The 21,498-nt window shown below is 40.2% G+C and overlaps 2 protein-coding genes across 2 annotated transcripts in view; both read left to right on the forward strand.

Annotated features, from left to right (window-relative positions):
- Positions 1-3,103: 3,103 nt before the first annotated feature.
- Positions 3,104-8,710, forward strand: LOC146452433 (protein mono-ADP-ribosyltransferase PARP14-like; the record flags this gene model as incomplete). The annotated part of the gene is made up of 5 exons (XM_085097880.1): positions 3,104-3,292; positions 4,053-4,617; positions 5,271-6,173; positions 6,725-7,039; positions 7,370-8,710. Coding segments are annotated over 5 exons (2,250 nt in total), but the record flags the coding sequence as incomplete, so codon positions are not given.
- A 4,945-nt stretch (positions 8,711-13,655) lies between these two features.
- Positions 13,656-21,498, forward strand: part of LOC146452434 (protein mono-ADP-ribosyltransferase PARP14-like) — a 106,492-nt gene continuing 98,649 nt past the window's right edge. The window contains exons 1-4 of the mRNA XM_085097827.1: positions 13,656-13,770; positions 14,752-14,827; positions 19,340-20,626; positions 20,998-21,231. Coding sequence (XP_084953953.1) covers positions 14,809-14,827; positions 19,340-20,626; positions 20,998-21,231 — 1,540 coding nt within the window. The 5' untranslated portion in view covers positions 13,656-13,770; positions 14,752-14,808. The remainder of the gene's footprint in view (positions 13,771-14,751; positions 14,828-19,339; positions 20,627-20,997; positions 21,232-21,498) is intronic.

Consider the following 21,498-nt stretch of genomic DNA (forward strand, 5'->3'; position numbering starts at 1 on the left):
AAATATCCGTTCCTCATCTCTTACTCCAATATTCGCGACTGTAACTAACTTTCACTTTTTACGGCGAGGTGATGATGGGGATGGCCATAACACTCTTGACTTTAACAAAAGGAACCTCCAAATTGTCTTCAAAATGATATAATTTGCCAATTTAAAAGCAACGCTAAAATCAGACAATCCTGGCCAAAAATAATGGGACGATTTGCAAATTAATCACGAACTGTTCCCCCGCCCCCCCGGCCCCCAAGCAATGTTGTTATGATGCTGAGTTTATCTAAAGTCCGAATGATTCCAGTTGCGCTCAACATTGTTTGGGGGGGAGGGGGCTTTCCAAAAATTGCAAAGACAGCTTAATAAAAATGTTGAAGACCGGCTTAAGATATGGAGAATGAAGATGTTCACTGACAATGCTATTTTGTGTTGCTATCCCGGGAATTTTTGGCCAGGATTGTCTGAAAAAGTGGTTTTTCAAAAAACTCGTTATATCTTTAGAAAAGATAAATATTTCATGCATTTTATTTCTTGTACATGAAGTTAATGTTGTTTCAAGTCTCAAGGGTTACATATGGTCGCATTTTTTAGTCGTCATGGAAAAGAGGACTTGGACCGCGCGTTCTTGTTGTAAGGCTTACCGTGCGTATAACATTGGAATGTAAGTTACTGGCGGTCAACCACGTCATATGGTGCGTATTTTTGCTTTGGCCAGTAATCAAGTCAAGGAAGTTACTCTTTTTACCCGTTGGGTAAGCTTTGCGCAAATAGCTTTAGCGTGATCTCACCAAAATGCCAAACTGTGTCCTTATGGCCTTAGCAGGGGATCTCCACACGCTCATCGGATGTACATTATGTAGACTGCATGGAAAGCAGACTTATCCTCATAAACCGATATTTTGAGGAAGAAATTACAGCTAGAACATTACTAGTGTGGCAAATTGTTGGTATAGAAATTTACGCGGGCGTTTTGAAGTACTTTGGATGATAGTCCTACTGCAGTGATAGATAACATCGCACAGCAGAATAGTAGAATAGAAGGGGGAATTGCTCTAGTTCCATTTTCGTGCTTTCCCTTCAGGACGATAGACCCAACTAGTAGCGTAAGAACCTCAAGCAGCACCGTCACATTATTTCTTTAACGTGGTTGTAGCTTTTCACTCAAACGTAAGGGAAAATAACTGCACTTCATTCAAAGACAGCTCCGTTCAAAGCCAGTTAAGCTGTAAGTCACGCACTGCGTGACATTGAACTTGCTATGTTTCAATACGTAACAGTTCTCGTGGTCATTTCTCGCTCATTCAAATCGTGTTGCAGCGAAGAAAACGGTTTGTTTCCAGGTAAACTTTTCTCCCAATGAAAGAAAGATTGTTTCCTCTTCTATTCTACCCCTTTTGACCACAGCACAAGTTCGTCTTAGTACTTTGGCAACATTTCTCACCCGTGTCGCAATAAAAAATCTAAGCTGATTTTGAATTATTTTTACGTAATGGGGTGAGAAATGTTCGAAAATAGATTTACTTTGTGAAATGCATTTAGGAAGGCATTTCAGCATGGCGAACAAATGATAAAGAAAGCCTTTACACGCTGAAAAAGGTAATAAAGTGCCAACAAACATCGCAAAATGACTTTATAGTGGTGAGAAATGTAGCCGAGAAATGTTCGGACAAATGTTTTCATGACGTATTGTATCTGTTTTGAGTGGTCACGCAATACGCGCGATTTGGCAAAACAGCCACCGCTAGGAATTAAACGTTTCTGCTCTTAAACTGATATTCGTCTCCAATAGTGGGAAAAGCGCCATCTCGTATTCTTTTAAAATTTGTGTTCGTGTTGTCAATGGCACCTGCCTAACACAAAACTAAGAGGGCGTCGGAGGTCGCAAAAAGATGTTCGTCTTTACATCCAACATCTCGGCTCCTAACCTCTCTCGGAACAGGCAAGTAGACTGCATCTAACTACGGACCATCGCTGATAAGATATACCCTCTCCATTTGGCTACAGTTTTCGAAAGATTTTTATCTCTGTCAGTGCTTCTATGTGCATACTTTGCAAAATAACTACGCGCACGCATATCGACGTCTGAAAACAAATATCCGTTCCTCATCTCTTACTCCAATATTCGCGACTGTAACTAACTTTCACTTTTTACGGCGAGGTGATGATGGGGATGGCCATAACACTCTTGACTTTAACAAAAGGAACCTCCAAATTGTCTTCAAAATGATATAATTTGCCAATTTAAAAGCAACGCTAAAATCAGACAATCCTGGCCAAAAATAATGGGACGATTTGCAAATTAATCACGAACTGTTCCCCCGCCCCCCCGGCCCCCAAGCAATGTTGTTATGATGCTGAGTTTATCTAAAGTCCGAATGATTCCAGTTGCGCTCAACATTGTTTGGGGGGGAGGGGGCTTTCCAAAAATTGCAAAGACAGCTTAATAAAAATGTTGAAGACCGGCTTAAGATATGGAGAATGAAGATGTTCACTGACAATGCTATTTTGTGTTGCTGTCCCGGGAATTTTTGGCCAGGATTGTAGCTATTCACGAGGCCAATTATTCCCCCCCCATTTGAGTTCAGGAAGGTGTTCTGCTAAAACCAAAATTGTAGTACTTCATTTTCCATCGTTTTTGGTCTTATTTCTTGGTCTTATTATTTCTTCTTTTCTTAACTGAAAAGATGCTAAAAAAGACGGAAGTTACGTTGCCTGAGCGCGCAGTCAACGAGGTGCACTAGCTAACAAAGTGACTCCAAACGGAATTCAATTGTTTAGAACTGCTGTGCGTATGAATTCAGCCTTACAAAGGATTGAATTCATTGTGTTGCTTCTAAGCACGGTTACTGCAGTACGACTTACAAAATCGTAAACTCTGAAAATTATTACTGGGGTCTTTATTTTTCTAAGACAAATCAAATGCAAGATCAAACCACAATACACAGCCAGAAGCCGGCCAGAGATTCATTCCAGCTTGTGGTTTGTTCATCTCGCTCTTTATTGGTTTTACCCAACACAATCAACATTCCGGAAATAATTTTAGTAGTCTAGTCTTCCTTGTCGAATTGTAAGAAATGGAATTGTTGAAAAAGTCTTCCTTTTTGAATTTCAGGCTGAGATACTTGTCTGTCCTCAAGGAGCATGCTCTCAAGCGATTATCAATGCGGGTGGACCATTAATGAAACAGTGCTTAGTACCTCCAGACACCGGTGAGGTTACAGTAACTCCTGGGTTTGGCTTGGCCTGCAGTCACGTGCTCCACACCAACTGTTGTAACTGGCATGAGGGAAAAGGAGAGAAGGTGAGTATTAACTAACACAGGAACTAAAAGTAAAGGTTTTTTTCAGGCAAGACCACGAGGGATGCTGGTTTCCCTAGCATGAGCCAAATGGAGTTACAGCCCAGTTTCCTCTTTGTTCAATTTACATTGTTTGGGTTTGTGTGCTAGAGAGAAAAATTAATAAATGGGATATTTCATGTTTGTGGTGTACCCTGTTCTTGATCCAACCTCACTGAAAGCAAACAGCTTTATCACCTTTATCAATCCATCAATCGCACAACACACTGATGCTTCAGATTAATCTAAGAATGGAATCGTTCTTAAAAAAGTAGTGATCAGTATTGGCAAAAAGGCTTGCTACATGAAAGTATTTGCTACTCCTTTTCTCTCCTCGGGGTTGAGCCAGGATCATATAAAACCATAAAATATCCTAGGAAGCAAATCCGTCACTTGTCAGCATCAGCCAGCCTTCTAGGCGAATAGGCAGTTCACAATGAGCAACCTGCAACTAGAGCCTCTCCTTTCTTCTCTATCCGGTGGCGGGGGAGGGAATGACGGTAGGCTAACACCTAGGGAAAAGTTTGGATGGAGCAGGCGGTGTCCTCTAAAAAAGAAAGCGGGAAACGTAATTGATTGTAGATGTAGATGTTAGATGTAGAATGACACTAGTACTGGATCCAAACATAACGGTGTACTCGCAGTGTAGTTGTAAATTTATCACCATTCATTTCACCCTCTGAAAGAAAAAAAGCTATACTAAGCCGCATCATTTTACTTCAAGGTTTTGCAAAGAATCGTCCAGCAGTGTCTTCGGGAGGCAAAAAACATTGGAGGGACGTCTATAGCATTTCCTGCCATAGGTACTGGAAAGCTGAACTTCCCACCAGACACAGCCTTTAGAATCATGCTTGAAGAGTCTCTCGAGTTCTGCATCGCAAATCCTTCATCCAGCCCAAAAGATATTCAATTTGTGGTGCGCCAACAAGATCACGCCCTAATCACTGCCCTTAGGCAAGAGATGGGAAATTTAAAATCAAAACGCAATCTATTAAGGCAAGCTCGGTCCAGATTGGGACAAACTAGTCAAACACCAGCAAACGAAACGGATCTCAGTATTGAAGTCCTAAGGGGAGATTTGACTCAAGAGACGACCGACGCCATTATGAACATCATCAACAGCGATGTGAACATGAGCAATGCTGGTGCATTAAGCAAAGCCATCTTAACAGTATGCGGTCCACAGGTCCAACAAGAACTCAGTCAACTGGGCAAACAAACTGCAGGGACTGCTGTGATGACAAGTGGTGGAAACTTACCGGCGCCTCGCATCATTCATATTATCCCAGGTTGGTAAAGAAAGAGAGCCATGGTACATTTTAAGATCAGTAAGTGAAATAGAAGTTCATCATGTTATGAGTATGCGCAAAGAAAAACTCTGCGGGTCCCTGACAGGAAGGTCACGTGTGGAAGTTCGTGAGTTCGATTCCCCTTAGGTAAAACAAGATGCATATTTTGTGTTTTTTATTCCAGGACTTTTTCAATTGGTTCTTCACTTCAACTCGCAAAGGGAACATCTAGTGCAATCAGGATACTCTCCTTAACATTTTACGCGTAGAACCGGTCTGTTCTTTTAATTGGTAAAATAATGTGATAAGTTTTCCGGGTTTACATATTCCGCACAAAAACTGGAAGAAGCGTTTATTATAAGTCCTACTTTTCATGTCCTTTTGGTGTAAAACGTCTTGGCTCAAACTTACCCCTAATTTAATATAAATTTTTACATTGGATTCATTGTATTGTTTTAAGTTTCGCTTACGATAAATGAACAGACGAGACTATTGAAACAACTGAGAAACGCCTCAACTTCATAAGTTGTAATTATGTTTCGTTCAGAATTTTCATGTGCTGTTAATTGACCAAAGTTACGCAAATCAATCTATATGGTCTTTTATATAGTTTGATTGATTGCATGGTTTTGAAGCTTATTGGATAATTTCAGGTTCTTCAGACAAACAGCACCTTCAGACATGCCTGGAAGCTGGTCTTCGCCTAGCGGATACACACAACCTTCGATCCGTTTCAATTCCCAGCCTAGGCACCGGTGGTTACGGCCTTGCGGCGGCGGACTCAGCCCAAATCACGTTTCAAGCTCTGAACAACTTCCGTGGAAATTGCAAAAGCGTTCGTAAAGTGCGCGTTGTCGTATTTCAGGCTCCAATGATGCAGGATTTTTTGCAAGCGCAGCAAAGGGAAACAGCTGCGAAAGATGTTGATGACCTGGGTAGCCATTCATCGTCAGCGGATGCAGTTGCTAGGCAACCAACAGGATGCAAAAGTATGTCGAGTGTGACAGACGACCCCTCGGTGAAAATTTATGTGATGGGAAACGACAAGACAAGCGTCAGAAAAGCGGCAGACTCCCTGAAAAAAGGTTTCTCCGAAGCCTGCACGACTCAAAAGGTGGAAAACGATACCGTAAGTCAACTGTCCCATGACCAGATTGAAATCTTAAGAAAGAAATCCGAAGACCTTGACATCAAACTTGAAATCGAGGCCAGTGGGGGTCACATTGTGGTGTGGGGTGACCCGAGTGATGTAACTGATATGGTCGGAGAGATCTGGCACGAGATTAACGAGAGAACTAAGAAGATACAGGAAGAGCAACAAGCGTTAATGGTTTCCAAGAACATAGAATGGAGTTATGAAATACACGGCACCAAGATACCATTCATCTCGAAAACAAATGCAAAGATAGAATTGGCGTACAGCAAAGAACAAACCACTGTACAAGTATCTTTGAGAGCAGATGAGTTTATCATCGATTTAAAAGCTAAAACTGGTCTTGGACAGCGGAACAATGAGCGTATAACACTTTCCAGAAAAGTGAAAGGAGCTGTGGAAGGTAAAGGAATAGTGAATAGCAATGACTTCTCGTTTATTCTGCTATAATTTATTTTCATTGAAAGTATCTAATATTTGCGATACCAGGCCTAGATAGAAAGCGATGATGATGATGATGATGATGATGATGATGATGATAGCGATGATACAGAAAAAGAAAAGTGATCAAAGGTCATTCTCAAATGGTGACTATTGATACAAATCATCCCTAACCAGCTAATAAAAGCCTTTCTCTAAGACTTAATGATTCGGTCTGTCTGTTACGGTACAAACGAGGAAACAGTGTACCTGCAGCCAGCGTTAGGCTAGTGGTCGCTAATGTGCAGAAAAGTTGTTCCTCAAGATATTTTCCCTTCTGCGCCTACATGGAAATGTCTGAAATGTGCTATCGGGGCAAAATTTACTTCCGAAAAGCAGAACGCGTAATTATACTTATTCCTGAGAAAGTTCTCATTCAAAACAGGAACTATGGTAACAATATTTCGGCACAAAAACCGTAACAATTTCTTCTCGTTTGCACAGGCCTCAACAACAAACCTTTTTGTCTTTAAGGAATTCCTCTTCCAAAGCACTGGGCTCCAATGCCAGGCCCTGGGATAACAGTACATACAGTGACACTCGCTCCAGATTCCTCTGAGTACCAAAACTGTCTGCGCATGGTCCACGCAACAGCCGCTGGGGTGAATATTCAGAGCATCCAACGGGTACAAAATCCTTATCTTTGGCAGAGTTATATGGTGTGCAAGCAGAAAATGGATAAAGATAATGGAGGGAACAATGAGCGACAACTTTTTCATGGAACTGACGCTAAAAATTTATCGGCGATAAACACGCAGGGATTCAACAGAAGCTTTTGTGGGGTACACGGTAAGTGATACAGGTTTACATTCATTACAGTCGGTTTAAAAATTCTCAAACCCAACTTGCTCGTGCTCGTTTCCAGACGCTTGAAAGCTGACGGGGACAAAATTAATACCTACTGACTGTGGTTAATTCAAAATAACTTCAGACGGATAAACTATATATGAAGTAGCGTATGTAAGACAAATGCTCTCCATCTTCAACACTGCTTGGTTGGGGAAGTTAGGATTCACGGCAGCTAACGCATCATCACACTTGCGGTTGATGAGCGTGCCTTGTGACTCACAACCGGTCTCTTGAATTATTATTATTATTATTATTATTGTTTTTTTGCAGGAGTTGCTTATGGACGAGGCGTGTACTTCGCCAGGGATGCCTCTTACTCAGTTAACTACGCAGGGGGTGGAGGTGGACCTCGCTACATGTACATTGCCCGGGTCCTAGTTGGTCAGTATTGTACGGGCAACACTTCTATGAAAGCTCCTCCATCGAAAGACCCTTCCAGACCGGAGATTTTGTATGAATCTGTTGTCGATAACACAGGAAACCCAAGTATCTTTGTCGTATTCAGTGATCCTCAATGCTATCCTGAATACCTGATAAAATTTCAATAGATCGTCTGCTTCTATATGGCTGTAAAAGCGAACAGTACTTAAACCTTCAAAACCAGTAAAATAAGAGACTGTAGGTTAGGTTGTCAAAACAACAACAACAACAAAAACATTTTGGGCAAATGTTAGCTTTTTAGTATCATTTATAACCAATTCATTTGAAAAAGAATAGTCAGAAAATTAGAAGTCAATTAGTAATGAATGTGCTACCGGCATGTTAAGGACAGCTTTGCAAACCAGATGAACGCTAAATCAGTATTAAATTTAGTACATATACTATTAACGACACGAAACCCTTTGATCTCTGCGTCTTCCACGAAGTCACTTCAATGGCTCTTACGCTGGGAAATGACACCGGGCTTAGACTCTGATGGTCTATATTTTTATAGACCATAAAATGATGCCATAAAATGTCCAAACCACTCACCGGCGGCTTGTGGTTCCTCTTGAGTTTTGAACAATTTATGACGTCATTTTATGGTTATAAGAGTATAGGCCGTAGCAAAGTGCCGTCGATTTGTGTAGAGTATGTAGGAATGGTGTCCAACAATATCTTGAGCCATCTATTCAGAGGTTTCAAGCCAGATGCTTGGACGCTATTGCCCTCCCCAAGGTCACTCCTACAGATAAGGGGTTAGTTTCTAAAGAAACTATGGTGCTGCACTGTGTTGCCAAGATAATCAGTTGGCCACCGTACAGAGATTCAAGAACTGACGTTTCGAGCCTGAGCCCTTCGTCAGAGCGACAAGTTCCGGAGACCCAGCCTGTTAGATGTCGTAATTTGTACATAAAAGAATTTCAAGGATTCTTGAACGATACAATGCTTACCGGCTAGAGTCAGTAACTCAGTTGCTTTTGTACGCTATTATAATCTAAGAAGTACATAATTCCGTTTCCTTGAATTTAGTTCTACATAAGCTTTTTACCTCAAGTCTTAAAAGTTTTTAATATACATTTCAAGTTTTATAGGACTGATTGTCTTGTAGTTTAATTCTTCTCTGACTGTCTCACATTTTGTAATACCAAAGAAAATATTATGCCAATTAAAATTGTTTATGAAGGTCAACTCTGGGTGCTAGAGTTTTCGTCTCATTTACGCTTTTAATTCGTTAGAATTTTTGATTTCTTGGGCTTAATATCTAGCAAGAGTGGAAGATTGATAAAGTCAACAGTTGTCTGTTGAAGTATTGTCACGGGGATTCTGCCCTAACAGCTTTCTGGGAAGCGTTGAACTTGTGAGCTTATTCCCATTATTCCATGAGGTCGTATCGTTTACACGAGACACCTTTTTGTCAATCGAGTTTATTAGGTCGAATGCGGCCAGTTTTCGTCAAGTTCCGGCCAGACCGCCCAGTCTGTAAATCGAATGCGTCATTTTGAAGGGATGGTGCTGCAAAATCCTGAAAATAATCACTCCGAGAATGATAGGATAAAACTTATTCTTAAAATCGGTGCACTCCGTTCACGAACTGACTGGTCTGGCCGGCCAGTTCTAACAAATGGAAAACACCCAAGGTCAGGTGGAAAAGTAATCTCGTACCCAGATCTCAGTCGGTTTGGGAATTGCGCCTTGCCGTGGGAGATCTGGGTACGACATCAATGGGAAAGTGGAAACGACACAGGCTTACTTGTCGCGTGGCACTGCTTTACGACACTGCCTCACGCAGCGGAGGGGGGACAAGGGGGGGGGGGGGGCGAGGGATGAGGAACTTGTCATACATTCTTTTAAATGTTCTCACAACTTGCAAAGCAATCATAGAAGTTTTTGTCTATGGCGCGTTTTTAGTGTCAAAATTCAAACTATCATTTCAAACATTCGATCCTTCAATTCAAACATTCAATCCTTCAATTCAAACATTTGATCCTGCAATTCAAACATTCCATCCTTCAATTCAAATGTGCAATTGTTCGGTTCAAACTTTCGATCGTTCAATACAAACATTCAATCCTTCAATGCAAATATGGAATGGGTCGATTCAAACATTCCATCATTCAATCCAAATATGGAATTGTTTGTTTTAAACATTCGATTCTTCAATCCAAGCACCCTTTTCTTCAATCCAGAAATGCATTCTTCAAGTTAAACATGCATTCCTGGTATTGCCTGGCCTATCATTCAGTTCAAGCATGCATTTCGTCAATTCAAACATGCCATTTTTCAATTCAAACATTTGATCATTCAATCCAACCGTGCATTTCTTCAATGAAATCCTGAAACTCAAACACTACACCATAAATTCCGCGTTCAATTTCGATAGAAAATGCTGAAATCCTGCTGTTGAAACATTTTGCACTTTAATTTTGAGATATGAAATCCAGATTATAAATTCAAACATATTCTCACAATGTAGTTGTGCAGTGGCTCGATTCAAACATTCACTTCGGCGATTCAAACATTCAACTCATCAGTCCAAACTTTCAGTTCCTCTCCAGTAGTCTGGAACCGAGGGGATTCTGTAAAACGAGGATACGGACGGGCGGATGGCGGATGGGGCTTTGAAAAAAAAAAAAGGAGGAGAAGGAGAAAAAAAGGATGTTGATACGGTTAAATTTATTGGTTAATTGTCACCTTCTAAGAAATGCTAGCTTTGAACATTTTTTTTTTTTTTATCTTTTTTTTTTTAATTTGAGTTAATTTTTTATCTTATTGTCAGTCAAACAACGAAAACGCTACGGAATGTTTCTTCTCGTTTTTCAACCAAATCAGTCTGAGTTTGCAGTGGAACTCCGTACATTAATACTACACACCATCTGGCAAAACAACACGTTCTGATTAACGGGTAAAGTACTGTATGAGCTCTTGTTAGGAATTATAGATTCGAAGTCATGGTTATTGTTTGAACAGACAGATCGATACAAGTTATTTAAAAATTATTTTAAGATGTTCAAAGATTTCCCTGTGTAGGATTTTTGAACGTGTCATTTTCTTCTCCTTAAATTTGTACACAAGCCAAGTTTTCCTTGCAATATGGGGACTTTGTTTGATGGGGTTTTGCGTCTTTTCGGTTTTGATATTCATTGCGGATTTTGACGGGTTTTTCTCTTTTTTGAACATTCAGATTTTTTTACCCGACAGAACAACATGTTTTTTTCGGTCACTTTCTGGTTTTCTCCCAGTTGCCTCAGCGGCGGCCTTCAGTCCCCAGTCAGGTCAGAGGTCGTCTTCTCAGTGAACTTGGTACAGTCGAACCTCGATTATCCGGATTCGTTGGGACTTGAATAAAATGCCCGGATAATCGGAGTCCGGATAATCGAAAATATGAATATTAATGAGACGGGAATGTAAAGGAATGAAATAAAGAAAACAATTTAATTGTGAATAGATTTTTAACGCTGTCTAACCAACCGGTTGATGTTTTGAAGCTTTCGCGATCGGTCGACTGCGCTGAGAAATGTTTCGCTTTTCTCCTGAAGAAGCGGACCTGAAATTGGTGTTCCACTGCTGAATAAACCAGGCGTATAAGGCTTTATCCAATTGCTCTGACACGTTCGCAAATCTGACGCAGGGAAATCTTTGGACATCTTAAAATAATTTTTTAATAACTTGTATCGATCTATCTGTTCGAACAATAACCACGATTTCCAATCTATTATGCCTAACAAGAGCTCGTACAGTACTTTACCCGTTAATCAGATTATCCTGTAAATGTTCATGAATGTGAACGTGTTGTTTTGCCGGATGGTGTGTCGTATTAATGTACGGAGTTCCACTGCAAACTCAGACTGATTTGGTTGAAAAACGAGGAGAAACATTCCGTAGCGTTTTCGCTGTTTGACTTACAATAAGATAAAAAAAATTAATTCAAACTTAAAAGAAGATTAAAAAAAATAAAAAAAAAATAGTCAAAGCTAGCATTTCTTAGAAGGTGACAATTAACCAATAAATTTAACCGTATCAACATCCTTTTTTCTTCTTCTTCTTTTTTTTCAAAGCCTCATCCGCCGTCCGCCATCCGCCCGCCCGTCCGTATCCTCGTTTTACAGAGTCCCCTCGGTTCCAGACTACTGGAGAGGAACTGAAAGTTTGGACTGCTGAGCTGAATGTTTGAATCGCCGAAGTGAATGTTTGAATCGAGCCACTGCACAACTACATTGTGAGACTATGTTTGAATTTATAATCTGGATTTCATATCTCAAAATTAAAGTGCAAAATGTTTCAACAGCAGGATTTCAGCATTTTCTATCGAAATTGAACGCGGAATTTATGGTGTAGTGTTTGAGTTTCAGGATTTCATTGAAGAAATGCACGGTTGGATTGAATGATCAAATGTTTGAATTGAAAAATGGCATGTTTGAATTGACGAAATGCATGCTTGAACTGAATGATAGGCCAGGCAATACAAGGAATGCATGTTTAACTTGAAGAATGGCATTTCTGGATTGAAGAAAAGGGTGCTTGGATTGAAGAATCGAATGTTTGAAACAAACAATTCCATATTTGGATTGAATGATGGAATGTTTGAATCGACCCATTCCATATTTGCATTGAAGGATTGAATGTTTGTATTGAACGATCGAAAGTTTGAACCGAACAATTGCACATTTGAATTGAAGGATGGAATGTTTGAATTGCAGGATCAAATGTTTGAATTGAAGGATTGAATGTTTGAATTGAAGGATCGAATGTTTGAATTGATAATTTGAATTTTGACACTAAAAACGCGCCATATTTGTCAGCGGATTCGTGCATTGTGCGTGTGCAGTGGTTGTAAATCTAACGGAATGGCGGAGTCTTATGAAAAATAATTGCGGCCGAAAAGCAAAATTTATTACTGCCCGTTTTCGCCTGCTTAACTTGTGGATTTATTTAATTTTACAATTTTATTAAGCTTTACATAATTTTTATGTACTGATTGTTGCTTGCGTAATAGTCTATATGTACTCCAAAGCTGCTGCATAAATATCCAGTCCGAAATTGTTGTCCCGAGATTGTTATGCAACTCGAAGCCGACCCGATCCCCGGAGCATACAGCGTAAAGTCTTCGAAGATATCGCTGCCATCGTACTCTTTCCTGTTTGAAGGTAAAAGGAAAGGCCATTAGAGCCGGCAGAACACAAAGAAACGAAAGCGAAATTAATATTTCCCTAGTTTTCTTTAAAATTCCGATGGACACATTGGGAGAGGCGGCTTTTCAAGTTATGAGAGCATCGCTTCTCGGTCTTACTTCTTTCTCTCCCCCGGCCACTCCCCCGGCCTCACAACGTTTTATTTAATTTGCATTGAGACTTCACAAAAACATTTTCAAGACCTTGTGTAAACGGTATACTAATTTCGTCTTCCACTAGAAAGACCTGTTTTTAAAATATCCAGAAATTGCAGTCACATTAAACTTTTTTTTTAATCGAACTGTCTGATTTGCATATCCAGGCTTTCTCTTATGCATCATAAATAAGAAACTCGAAAATAAATTTAAAAAAAATTGTCCCGATCCAATCATTTTTTTTTTTCAAAAGGCAAGCGCAATCTTTGCGCTGTAACCTCTGGGAGGAATTTCTTTTTCTCAGTTTTCCTACCCTGTCTGATTCAATAACAAGTTCGGCTACCCTTTCCGGGCTTACAGTCCATCAAGTTAATTTGCGAAATTTTTGCTTTGCACGACAAGTGTTGTATTATACTAGGAGAGCAAGAGGCACTGCTTTCGGAAAGATTTAGCCCCCCTGTATAGCCCACTAAGATGGAGTGTCCCTTCCGACACTGTGATACACCGCTTACTTATAATAACAACAATTAATGCACGACCACGTGAACAGAGAGAAATTTGTAACTTTTCATACCCTCACGCGTCTCCAAAAGTTACCCACCCGCCTGCCCTCACGAAAACAGCTACAAACTTATCTTTACTTTCAGTGTGAACCAGAACAGAAAGTTTAAACTCTTCCGTTCAACTTTTAATGGATTTTTTCCGAGCCTCACTCATCCACCAGTGAAGCTCGTTCCCAGCTCCGACCGTTGTCTGCTAGCTGAGCCGGAAGTGATTGGTTCCATGAATTCTTGTAAACCAAGGTTGTATAGAATTTCGTTCAAAGTGAAACTACCGATCTGAGCAAGTTAAACGTCTGGTTTACTTTGCTTATTTGTTTCAGAGGGTGTTTTGGAATCTACCGATCGCAGGGAATTAATCTTTGGTAAGTTTTCTCAATCTTTTAACGGAAACGTTCGCACCTACGCGAAAAAGGGCTACAGTCGAGGCTCTCGGAAGCGAGCACCTCTGGAATTTGAAAAAGTGGACGTAACTACAGCTGGTCGCTTTAGAGAATGCAATCTCGTAAGCGACCAAAAGCTGAAACAATAGAAGCTGGTCACTTACCAGAACGTTTGGCATAAAGCTTTCTACCTTGGTCTTAGGATCCAGCCATAAATCATCTTGAATTCTAGATTCGAGATCTTAATCTACGAACATTATCAGGCAATGCTATATTTATACTGTAAATGTGATCACGTAGTTTATACTTTTATTGAAGAGTTGCCGTAATACGTATCAGAATCTAGCTTTAAGTGGTCGCTTACGAAAGCTCGAAAACAAAGGAAAAGACCAGTTGGTAGTTCCCAAAAGTGGTCGCGGTCGCTTGTGGGAGAAATGAGTGACAATTCAAACAGGGTTTCACAATGGTGGTCGTAACTAGAGCTGGTCGAGAGTGCTCGCAAGGAGAGCTTCGACTGTATTTACAAGGCTGTGTAATAAATATTCTGTCATGCAGTGTCTCAGAATCTTTATGTTACGGAACGTGTGGTAGTGTTGTGATAGGTTGTAATCTGAGGTACACAAGCGTGCAGTTATTCTGAAACGGAACACTTTATAATGAATATGTATATTCTAAACCTCGTAAGCAAGATTATCGATGCTGGTATGTTTGAAGAAACACGTAAACTAAGCAAAATATGTTCGTTTGTGGATTATATCATGCACAGTGTTGAAGTGCAATGGTGAAGCTCAGTTTTAAATCGAAGAATAGACAAGAACGAGCGACACAATTCGCGAAGTGCGGAAATTCACCGGGCCATGGTTTTACCTCCAGACCTTATCAGCGCCCAAACTCCGGAATTTAACCTAAATTCGAAGAAGTCTTTTTATTTACTGATATAGTATCCATTACTCTTTCATTTAGAGAGTTCGTCATTTACAAATCCTGAAGTAATACAGCTGACTTGACTGAGTACAAGCAATGGACAGTGATGAATATGGTAAGTGGATCAAACTGGAATTTCTCGATTATGTTGTTACTTTTCTGGGTGCATCGAAAACGAAACTGGATGTGACTCACTACCGAAAACTACCAGGAGATAGAGAACAAACTTGATAAAACTATCATGAAAAGCTTCAAGGTTTATAAAGTAGCCTGAGCTGATTGTATCTCGGGTTGGTGTTTTTTGTTTCACAGCTGGTATCAATTTTCTTAGTCTATATTTGCTTGCTATCATTTGAAATTCATGATTGAAAAGCACCGTTTGCATTGACTTGTTTACCTTGTCAAAACTCGTGTGTACAGGAAATGACAGAAATGGTTTGACAGTGAACCCGGGAAAAGCTAAACAGGAAACGAAACTGAAACTACCTCGCCTGATTTTGTCCCCGAAGGAAATTTGACCATCTATAAAAAGAAACAGAAACTTGTAACTCGAAACGCTTTGCCGTATATTTCATTGTGTGTTGAACGATTTATAGTAGCAAGCTGGTTTTAATACGTTCCTCGTCGTCCTGCGATGCGTTTTTAACCCGATAACTAAAAATTTTAAACACAAACTCGTTAAGAAAAATATTACAGCCCGATTACTATTCCAAATCAATTAGCAATTGGTTAATGCGTCAGTGTATGAAGCACGCGCGGAAGTTTGGAGAGTATGAAGATGGGTAAGAGTTTAAATACGCCGAGAGCAACTCCAACTTCTTGGGTTACAAAGCGTCAGAATTCAGTTTCCGCTCGCGAGGTCACGTGTGTTAGTTTACGAGACATTTACGCATTTGTCACGTTTTATCAATGAAAATAGAAAGAAAATAGACGAAAGGCTTTTCTAAATGAAAAAATTGATTCAGGTATTAAAAATTGCACGCCTTTGCATCTTAAAACAACGACTTTAAGTTTTTGTTTTAAGATGCAAAGGCGTACAATTTTTAATCCGAGACGATAAACGCGCAAGTGATTTGAAGAAACTGCAAGTCATTCAGGCACAGGTCACCAAAGCGTGATGTAACACAGATCACCATGCAAGCGGGATATAAGAGTTTGTATGGCTTTAAAATTAAATCGCAAATTAGACAACAATATTCCCACAACAACCCACAAAAATTATAATATAGTCTAAAAAATAAGTAGTCAAGGACAAGACTACGTGTAGCTACTTCCGTAGGAAGGAAATAAAATAAAAGGCAGTCTATGACCGCATGTGGCTACTGCTTTATTTTGTAGAATATTGCAGTAAAGAAGCAGTGTTGTATAAAATTCAAAGGGGTTAATGAACTACTCTAGGCGTAATTTGATCGTGTTGTTATATGGATGAATTTGGTATGCTCTGGAGGCTTTCGGTTTGTTTACACTTTAATACACAGGGGACAGTAACTCTCTCCTCCGCAGAGGCTTCTTAGAAAGCCTGGGGAGAGGGAAATTAAACGAGTAGAGCCTGGGGGAGAGAAATATTAAAGCGCGCGGGGGACACCCCCGACTTTTTATTTTCCCCGTTTTCCTTCCTTTCCCCTCCTTTTTTCTACGTTTCTCCACTGATGGAGCCTCTGCGGAGGAGAGAGGGACAGTAATCGGTCAGTATAAAATGCAGACTGCAGATTGCAGACTGCAGACTGGGTATAAAATGCAGACTGAGACCAATACTGCCTCTTCGTCAAAATAATATGGGATGCATTTTGAATTTTTCAACTTAATTTACACTAGTGTCATACAATCACCTTTTGAGATCATTTCCCATGAAATTGACATTATTATATTCTTTTTGAAAAGCGTCAACCTTGAATTGAAATGAACAACCCCAAAGCATAATGTAAGCAAATTATAACGCGGACACATGACCTTTACTTGAAACGTGGTCGACCTCTTTGCCACTTTGCGTCAACATGGCATCGGTGACATTGGTAAGTGGCAGTAAAATAATGTTTTTTGAATAAAATAGGTGTTCATGTATTGCTAGAATACTGAGGGTATACAATGTCTTTAACAGTATTTATTCAAAGAAACTAGTTAAAATCTGTCGATTTTCAAATTGCTTGCCCCCTCGGAAATCAAGTCTGTTTACCTCATTATAATATGAAAACCATCATGGGCGTAATTGTTTACGAACTAATGCAAAGCGATTAAGCTCGAGTCTTCTTTGTGAAGAAAGGGCCTCAGGAAATAAAAAGCTACCAAATCGAGATAAAGAAAACAAACTGTTGAGAAATGGGTCAAAAATAAGGTTAATGTCGTGCGAGATGATCTCGGAAATGTGATTGCTTGACACTAGGGTTAGTTGAAAATTGAAGATGTATCCTGTATTTGACGACGAGACGGTTTTGGTCTCAGTCTGCATTTTATACCCAGTCTGCAGTCTGCAGTCTGCATTATACTGACCGGGACAGTTACTAATAGATATTGTTTGGCTCTCCCATATTTACATCAGATCGCATGGTGAAGAAATTCCGTGAATCAAGATACCTAGATAAACAGACAATAAGCTTTCTTAATTGAAAAATTTATTCAGACAGAACTGTGTTCACGCCTGAAAAGCAAATTTGTTCAATTTTCGCCTCGAGTGAAGCTACGCGAACTGCGCGTCACTAGACATGACTAAAGCACAATTTCTCGTTTTTCGAGAATTTCGCCAAAGCTATTTGAAAAATGACAAATCGACTAATTTACATAAAGCATGGCGAAATTCATATTCAAACCTGTAATATTTAGTAAAGTGTATTCCCAGTAGCACACAAAAATTTCCGAGAACGTCTACAGCTCATGTGATGATTTGCAGATCTTGTTTCCCATCGCACATGTTTCGCCTTGACACATTTCTCCGCTTTGAAGTCACTGATTTCCTCTTTTTAAGCAGCCGAGTGTTCGTTACAAGTTTTTGTTTTGATTTACAGTATTGAAAACCTGCGATTCATGAAGTGAACACCGTTTTTAAAATTTCACAAAAAACTGTTAGGAATACGAAGAATCGGTCAGTTAGAAAAGTATATAAGGACAAATTCACAATCAAACCTGTAATTTCTTAGAAATTGGATTCCCACAAGTATTCGAACATTACCAAGAAAGTGCGTGGCTTAAAAAATGACCTGACTGTCCGCTTGCTGGCGTCGGCTGGATAAAACGACAATTTGTCCCTGAAGCACAATTTCTTCGCCGTCAATTATCGGATTAACGCTGTTGAAACTGTCAAGCATTCCTTAGCAGTTATTGTTTCAGTTTATTGTTTCGAAAAGGGTGTGTTTTTACTCAGAGAAAGCGAAATTGGCGTCTGAAAATTCATAGTTTCGAGAGACACGATGATACGTTCCGGCTTGTTCTCTTTTTCCCTTTTCTTCAGTTTTGTTTTTCGGGAGTTAAAATCTCCAATCCCAAAGAAAAAGTAGGCAGATCTTCTTCATCAGCTGGTTCGCTTGTTGCCATCTGCATTTAAATTTTTTGCTTAAGTTTTCCTCGTTTTTGGATGCAAAATGCCGAAGTCACTCACGGATAAATTCTTCTTGTCGAGGCATTTGTTTGCTCACGTCATCAGCTTGCAAACACGCGCGCGCAATTGAATTTGATAACACGAATTTACTAGCTATGTTATAACAAATATTTGTAAGTTCACATTTTGACTTTGGGATTCAAGGGACAGATTCACGAATCTGTCCTTCATTTAAATGTATCTTAAAAATGTAAAAACTTATTATGTTGTTGTTTCTAACAAAAGGTTATTGTTGGAATAACAATAGAACATTGTTCAGAAACAATACTTAGATACGTAAACATCATAACTTAGGAGAGGAAACTTATGAGGGGTTTGTGAATCTGCTCCCTGTAGAACAGATGAGTTGTGCTAGAAGGCCAGTTGTCCTAGCTTTAAAAGCTAACAAGGAAGACCAATTTCCACCAGTTCTGCTAGGTTGACCTTAGCACACAGGAAAGGTAACCTTAACACCAGTGTCCCCTAGCGGCTTTGTAATCATGACCAGAAAAATAATACAGTTACCATGATAAACGTAACACTAAATTTATGATACTACCTTGAAAATGGGCCCTAGCAAGTTTGGCCATAGGAAAACACTTCCCTACAGCCTTGTGCGCTAGAGTACCAAAGAAATCCCACCCAAGACCAATTTACGTCGACCGTTAGATCGAGTGGCAAAACATTGCGTGACGGTAGATGGGTTTGGGGGAAGTAGTAATTCTCCTACCTTGTGATACTAAATTTTTTTGCAAGTCGCTACCGACGCTGCTATGGAAATCAGTAAGCCACCTAGGATCTGAGTTTAATGTTACCTTTATTCACCTACCTGGTGCCGGAAAATATACAAATAGTAGCTAGCGCGGGATTTTTTCAACCCATCATGTAGAAAATAACATTATCACTGATCGGTTATCGCAAGCTGCACACGTTTCGTGAAGCCAGAGATATATCATAGCTAGGAAGAAAACGCAAAGCCGATTTAAGTGAGGTAGCACATATTTTTCTTTAATAGGTGATCAAAAAACTGATTGGTTAAGTGTTGCTTTTATTTTACAGAAGATGACTTTGGCTACGAAGAACAGCAAGGAGAAGAGGAGGACGATTTTTCGGGAGACGACTTAGACTCAGATGACGCAAACAATGGAGAAGGCAGCGACGACAACAGCTGTAAAGTTCAGGCAACGTCTGCTTCCAGAGAGATAGAAGAGGAAGAGATGGATCCAGATGAGCTAGAAGAAAACTTAATAAAAACGCTGAAAGAAATGTTCGGTTTACCAAAGGTCCTTATTAAACAAATTCTTTGTGCCGATGATGTCAAAGGAGACTTGGAGATAGCAAGACAGCGGTTACAGAAATATCAAGATATAGAAAACCCACCGGACCAGTTTAAAGCGCCCATTAAACCTAAGCGTCTAGTTGTTACGAAAACTCCAAGAAGCGGAGGAGATTTCCAAGCCCCTAGTGGTGGATTCAACTCAGAAAAACGTCCCCTAGGAGACAACCAGGCTGGAATTGTTAAGGGCAGATTATATGCTGAGCTGCAAAGTTATCAAGAAAAAAAAGAAAAGGAAAGAAGAAACAAAAACAACAGACATGAAAATGTGCTACTGCAGAGAGAACAAGATAGGGTCAAAGAAAAACCCGACTGGAGAAAACATAGTTTCGAAAAAACTGAAGAGCAGATGGATGGCAACCAATTCTATCGCCATCAAGATTCAAAGGGGCGAGGAGGCTTTAGAGGAAGGCAAAGAGGAGGACCAGGACCCAAGGGGGGATATAGAGGTGGTTCTGTTCAGAGTCAAAGAGATAAACAAGAATACAGGGACGATGGCTTTCAAGAGAATTGTAGTTTTGGTTGTCAAGGTGACGATTATACGCGTCAGCCTCCAGGAGGATGTGGGAACCGGAACGGTCAAGGGAATCCGCCAAGGATCAAACCCAAACCCCTGAGAGGACCGAGAGGGGTAGCCAGAGGTGGACCAAGAGAGGAACCCAGAGGCGGTTACGATCATGAAGAATACCAAGACGCTGACCTCAACATACGTGAGCAAGCGAATCGCGAGAGACCGGGTAGTGATGCTAACAAAGAGCGAGGTCGTGGAGGAATGAGACGAGCACAAGTCCTGTCAAATGTGGAGGTCGTTAAACGCCCTGAGAGGAGAAGAAATGAAGAGGATGAAGCTAGGTTTGAGCAGAATAAGTTAGTTGTGCGTGGGCTAAGTGCATCTACAACCGATGACGGCGTGTTGAACTTCATTGAGGCAATGAGCGGTGAGGAGGTAAAGGAAGTAGCAATGCTGGGGAAAGGCAAAGCTCTTGTCACAATGGTTGAACAGATAACAAGTAAGTGCTTGAGGAGTCCTTAGAAGTTTAACAGTGAATCGGCAAATGTGTCATCGTATTTGCGTGTGCGCAAGGGCAATTTAGGTGTAAGCCGACGTTTATTTCAGGTTCAACCTTTATTCAATCTTACTTTGACTTTGGGACGCTGTTTGATATCCTAGCATGAACGAAAAAGTATAGAACGTTGAATAATAAGCAGGTCTTTGTCAAGGAACTTTCCTGTTTGTATTGTACGGCCCGTTCGATTAGGATCTCGTGGGTACCCCCCAACCGTTCTTTCCCCCTGTCCTATATCTAGTTTATTTCTGAAGACCTAAAGGGGAAAGAAACTTCTTGTAGGCGATTTAATTATAGTTTTTATCATTCATCAGATTTCAGCAAAATCAAGACGAAAAGTGAACGAAGGAGCCTCGACTCTGCTTGGATTTCGATCGAGAGAGTTCCTGTTTGTACAAGCCTTTTTGTCAGCGGCCTTTCCACTAATACTACTCATGATGCCATTGAGCTGTACTTTGAAAGTCAAAGAAACAGTGGGGGTCCTGTGGAGACGGTACGGTTTGAGCCTAAAAGTGATCAAGCTGTAGTTGTATTTCAACATCGAAGAGGTAAGAAACTTAGGTCAAAGTCTTTCAGCTTTTTGTGCAAAGAGCAAACAGAAGCCTACATACATTGCTTAACTTTACATTGTTAATTATTTTTTGCAAATGCAAAATTGTTAATTAGGCGTAAGAAACGTTCGAAAAGTCTGTAGTTTCTATCTGTATTTTTTTTTTTGCTTTGTCTACACATACAGGAGAAAAATAATACCAATTGGCATTTAGGCAAGGCTACCAGAACAGCTTAACCATTTATAGGGGACCCATTAAGAAACA

The sequence above is a fragment of the Pavona decussata genome, unplaced genomic scaffold (assembly GCF_977016875.1).
Source record: "Pavona decussata unplaced genomic scaffold, jaPavDecu1.1 SCAFFOLD_368, whole genome shotgun sequence".
NCBI classification, from domain to species: Eukaryota; Metazoa; Cnidaria; class Anthozoa; order Scleractinia; family Agariciidae; genus Pavona; species Pavona decussata.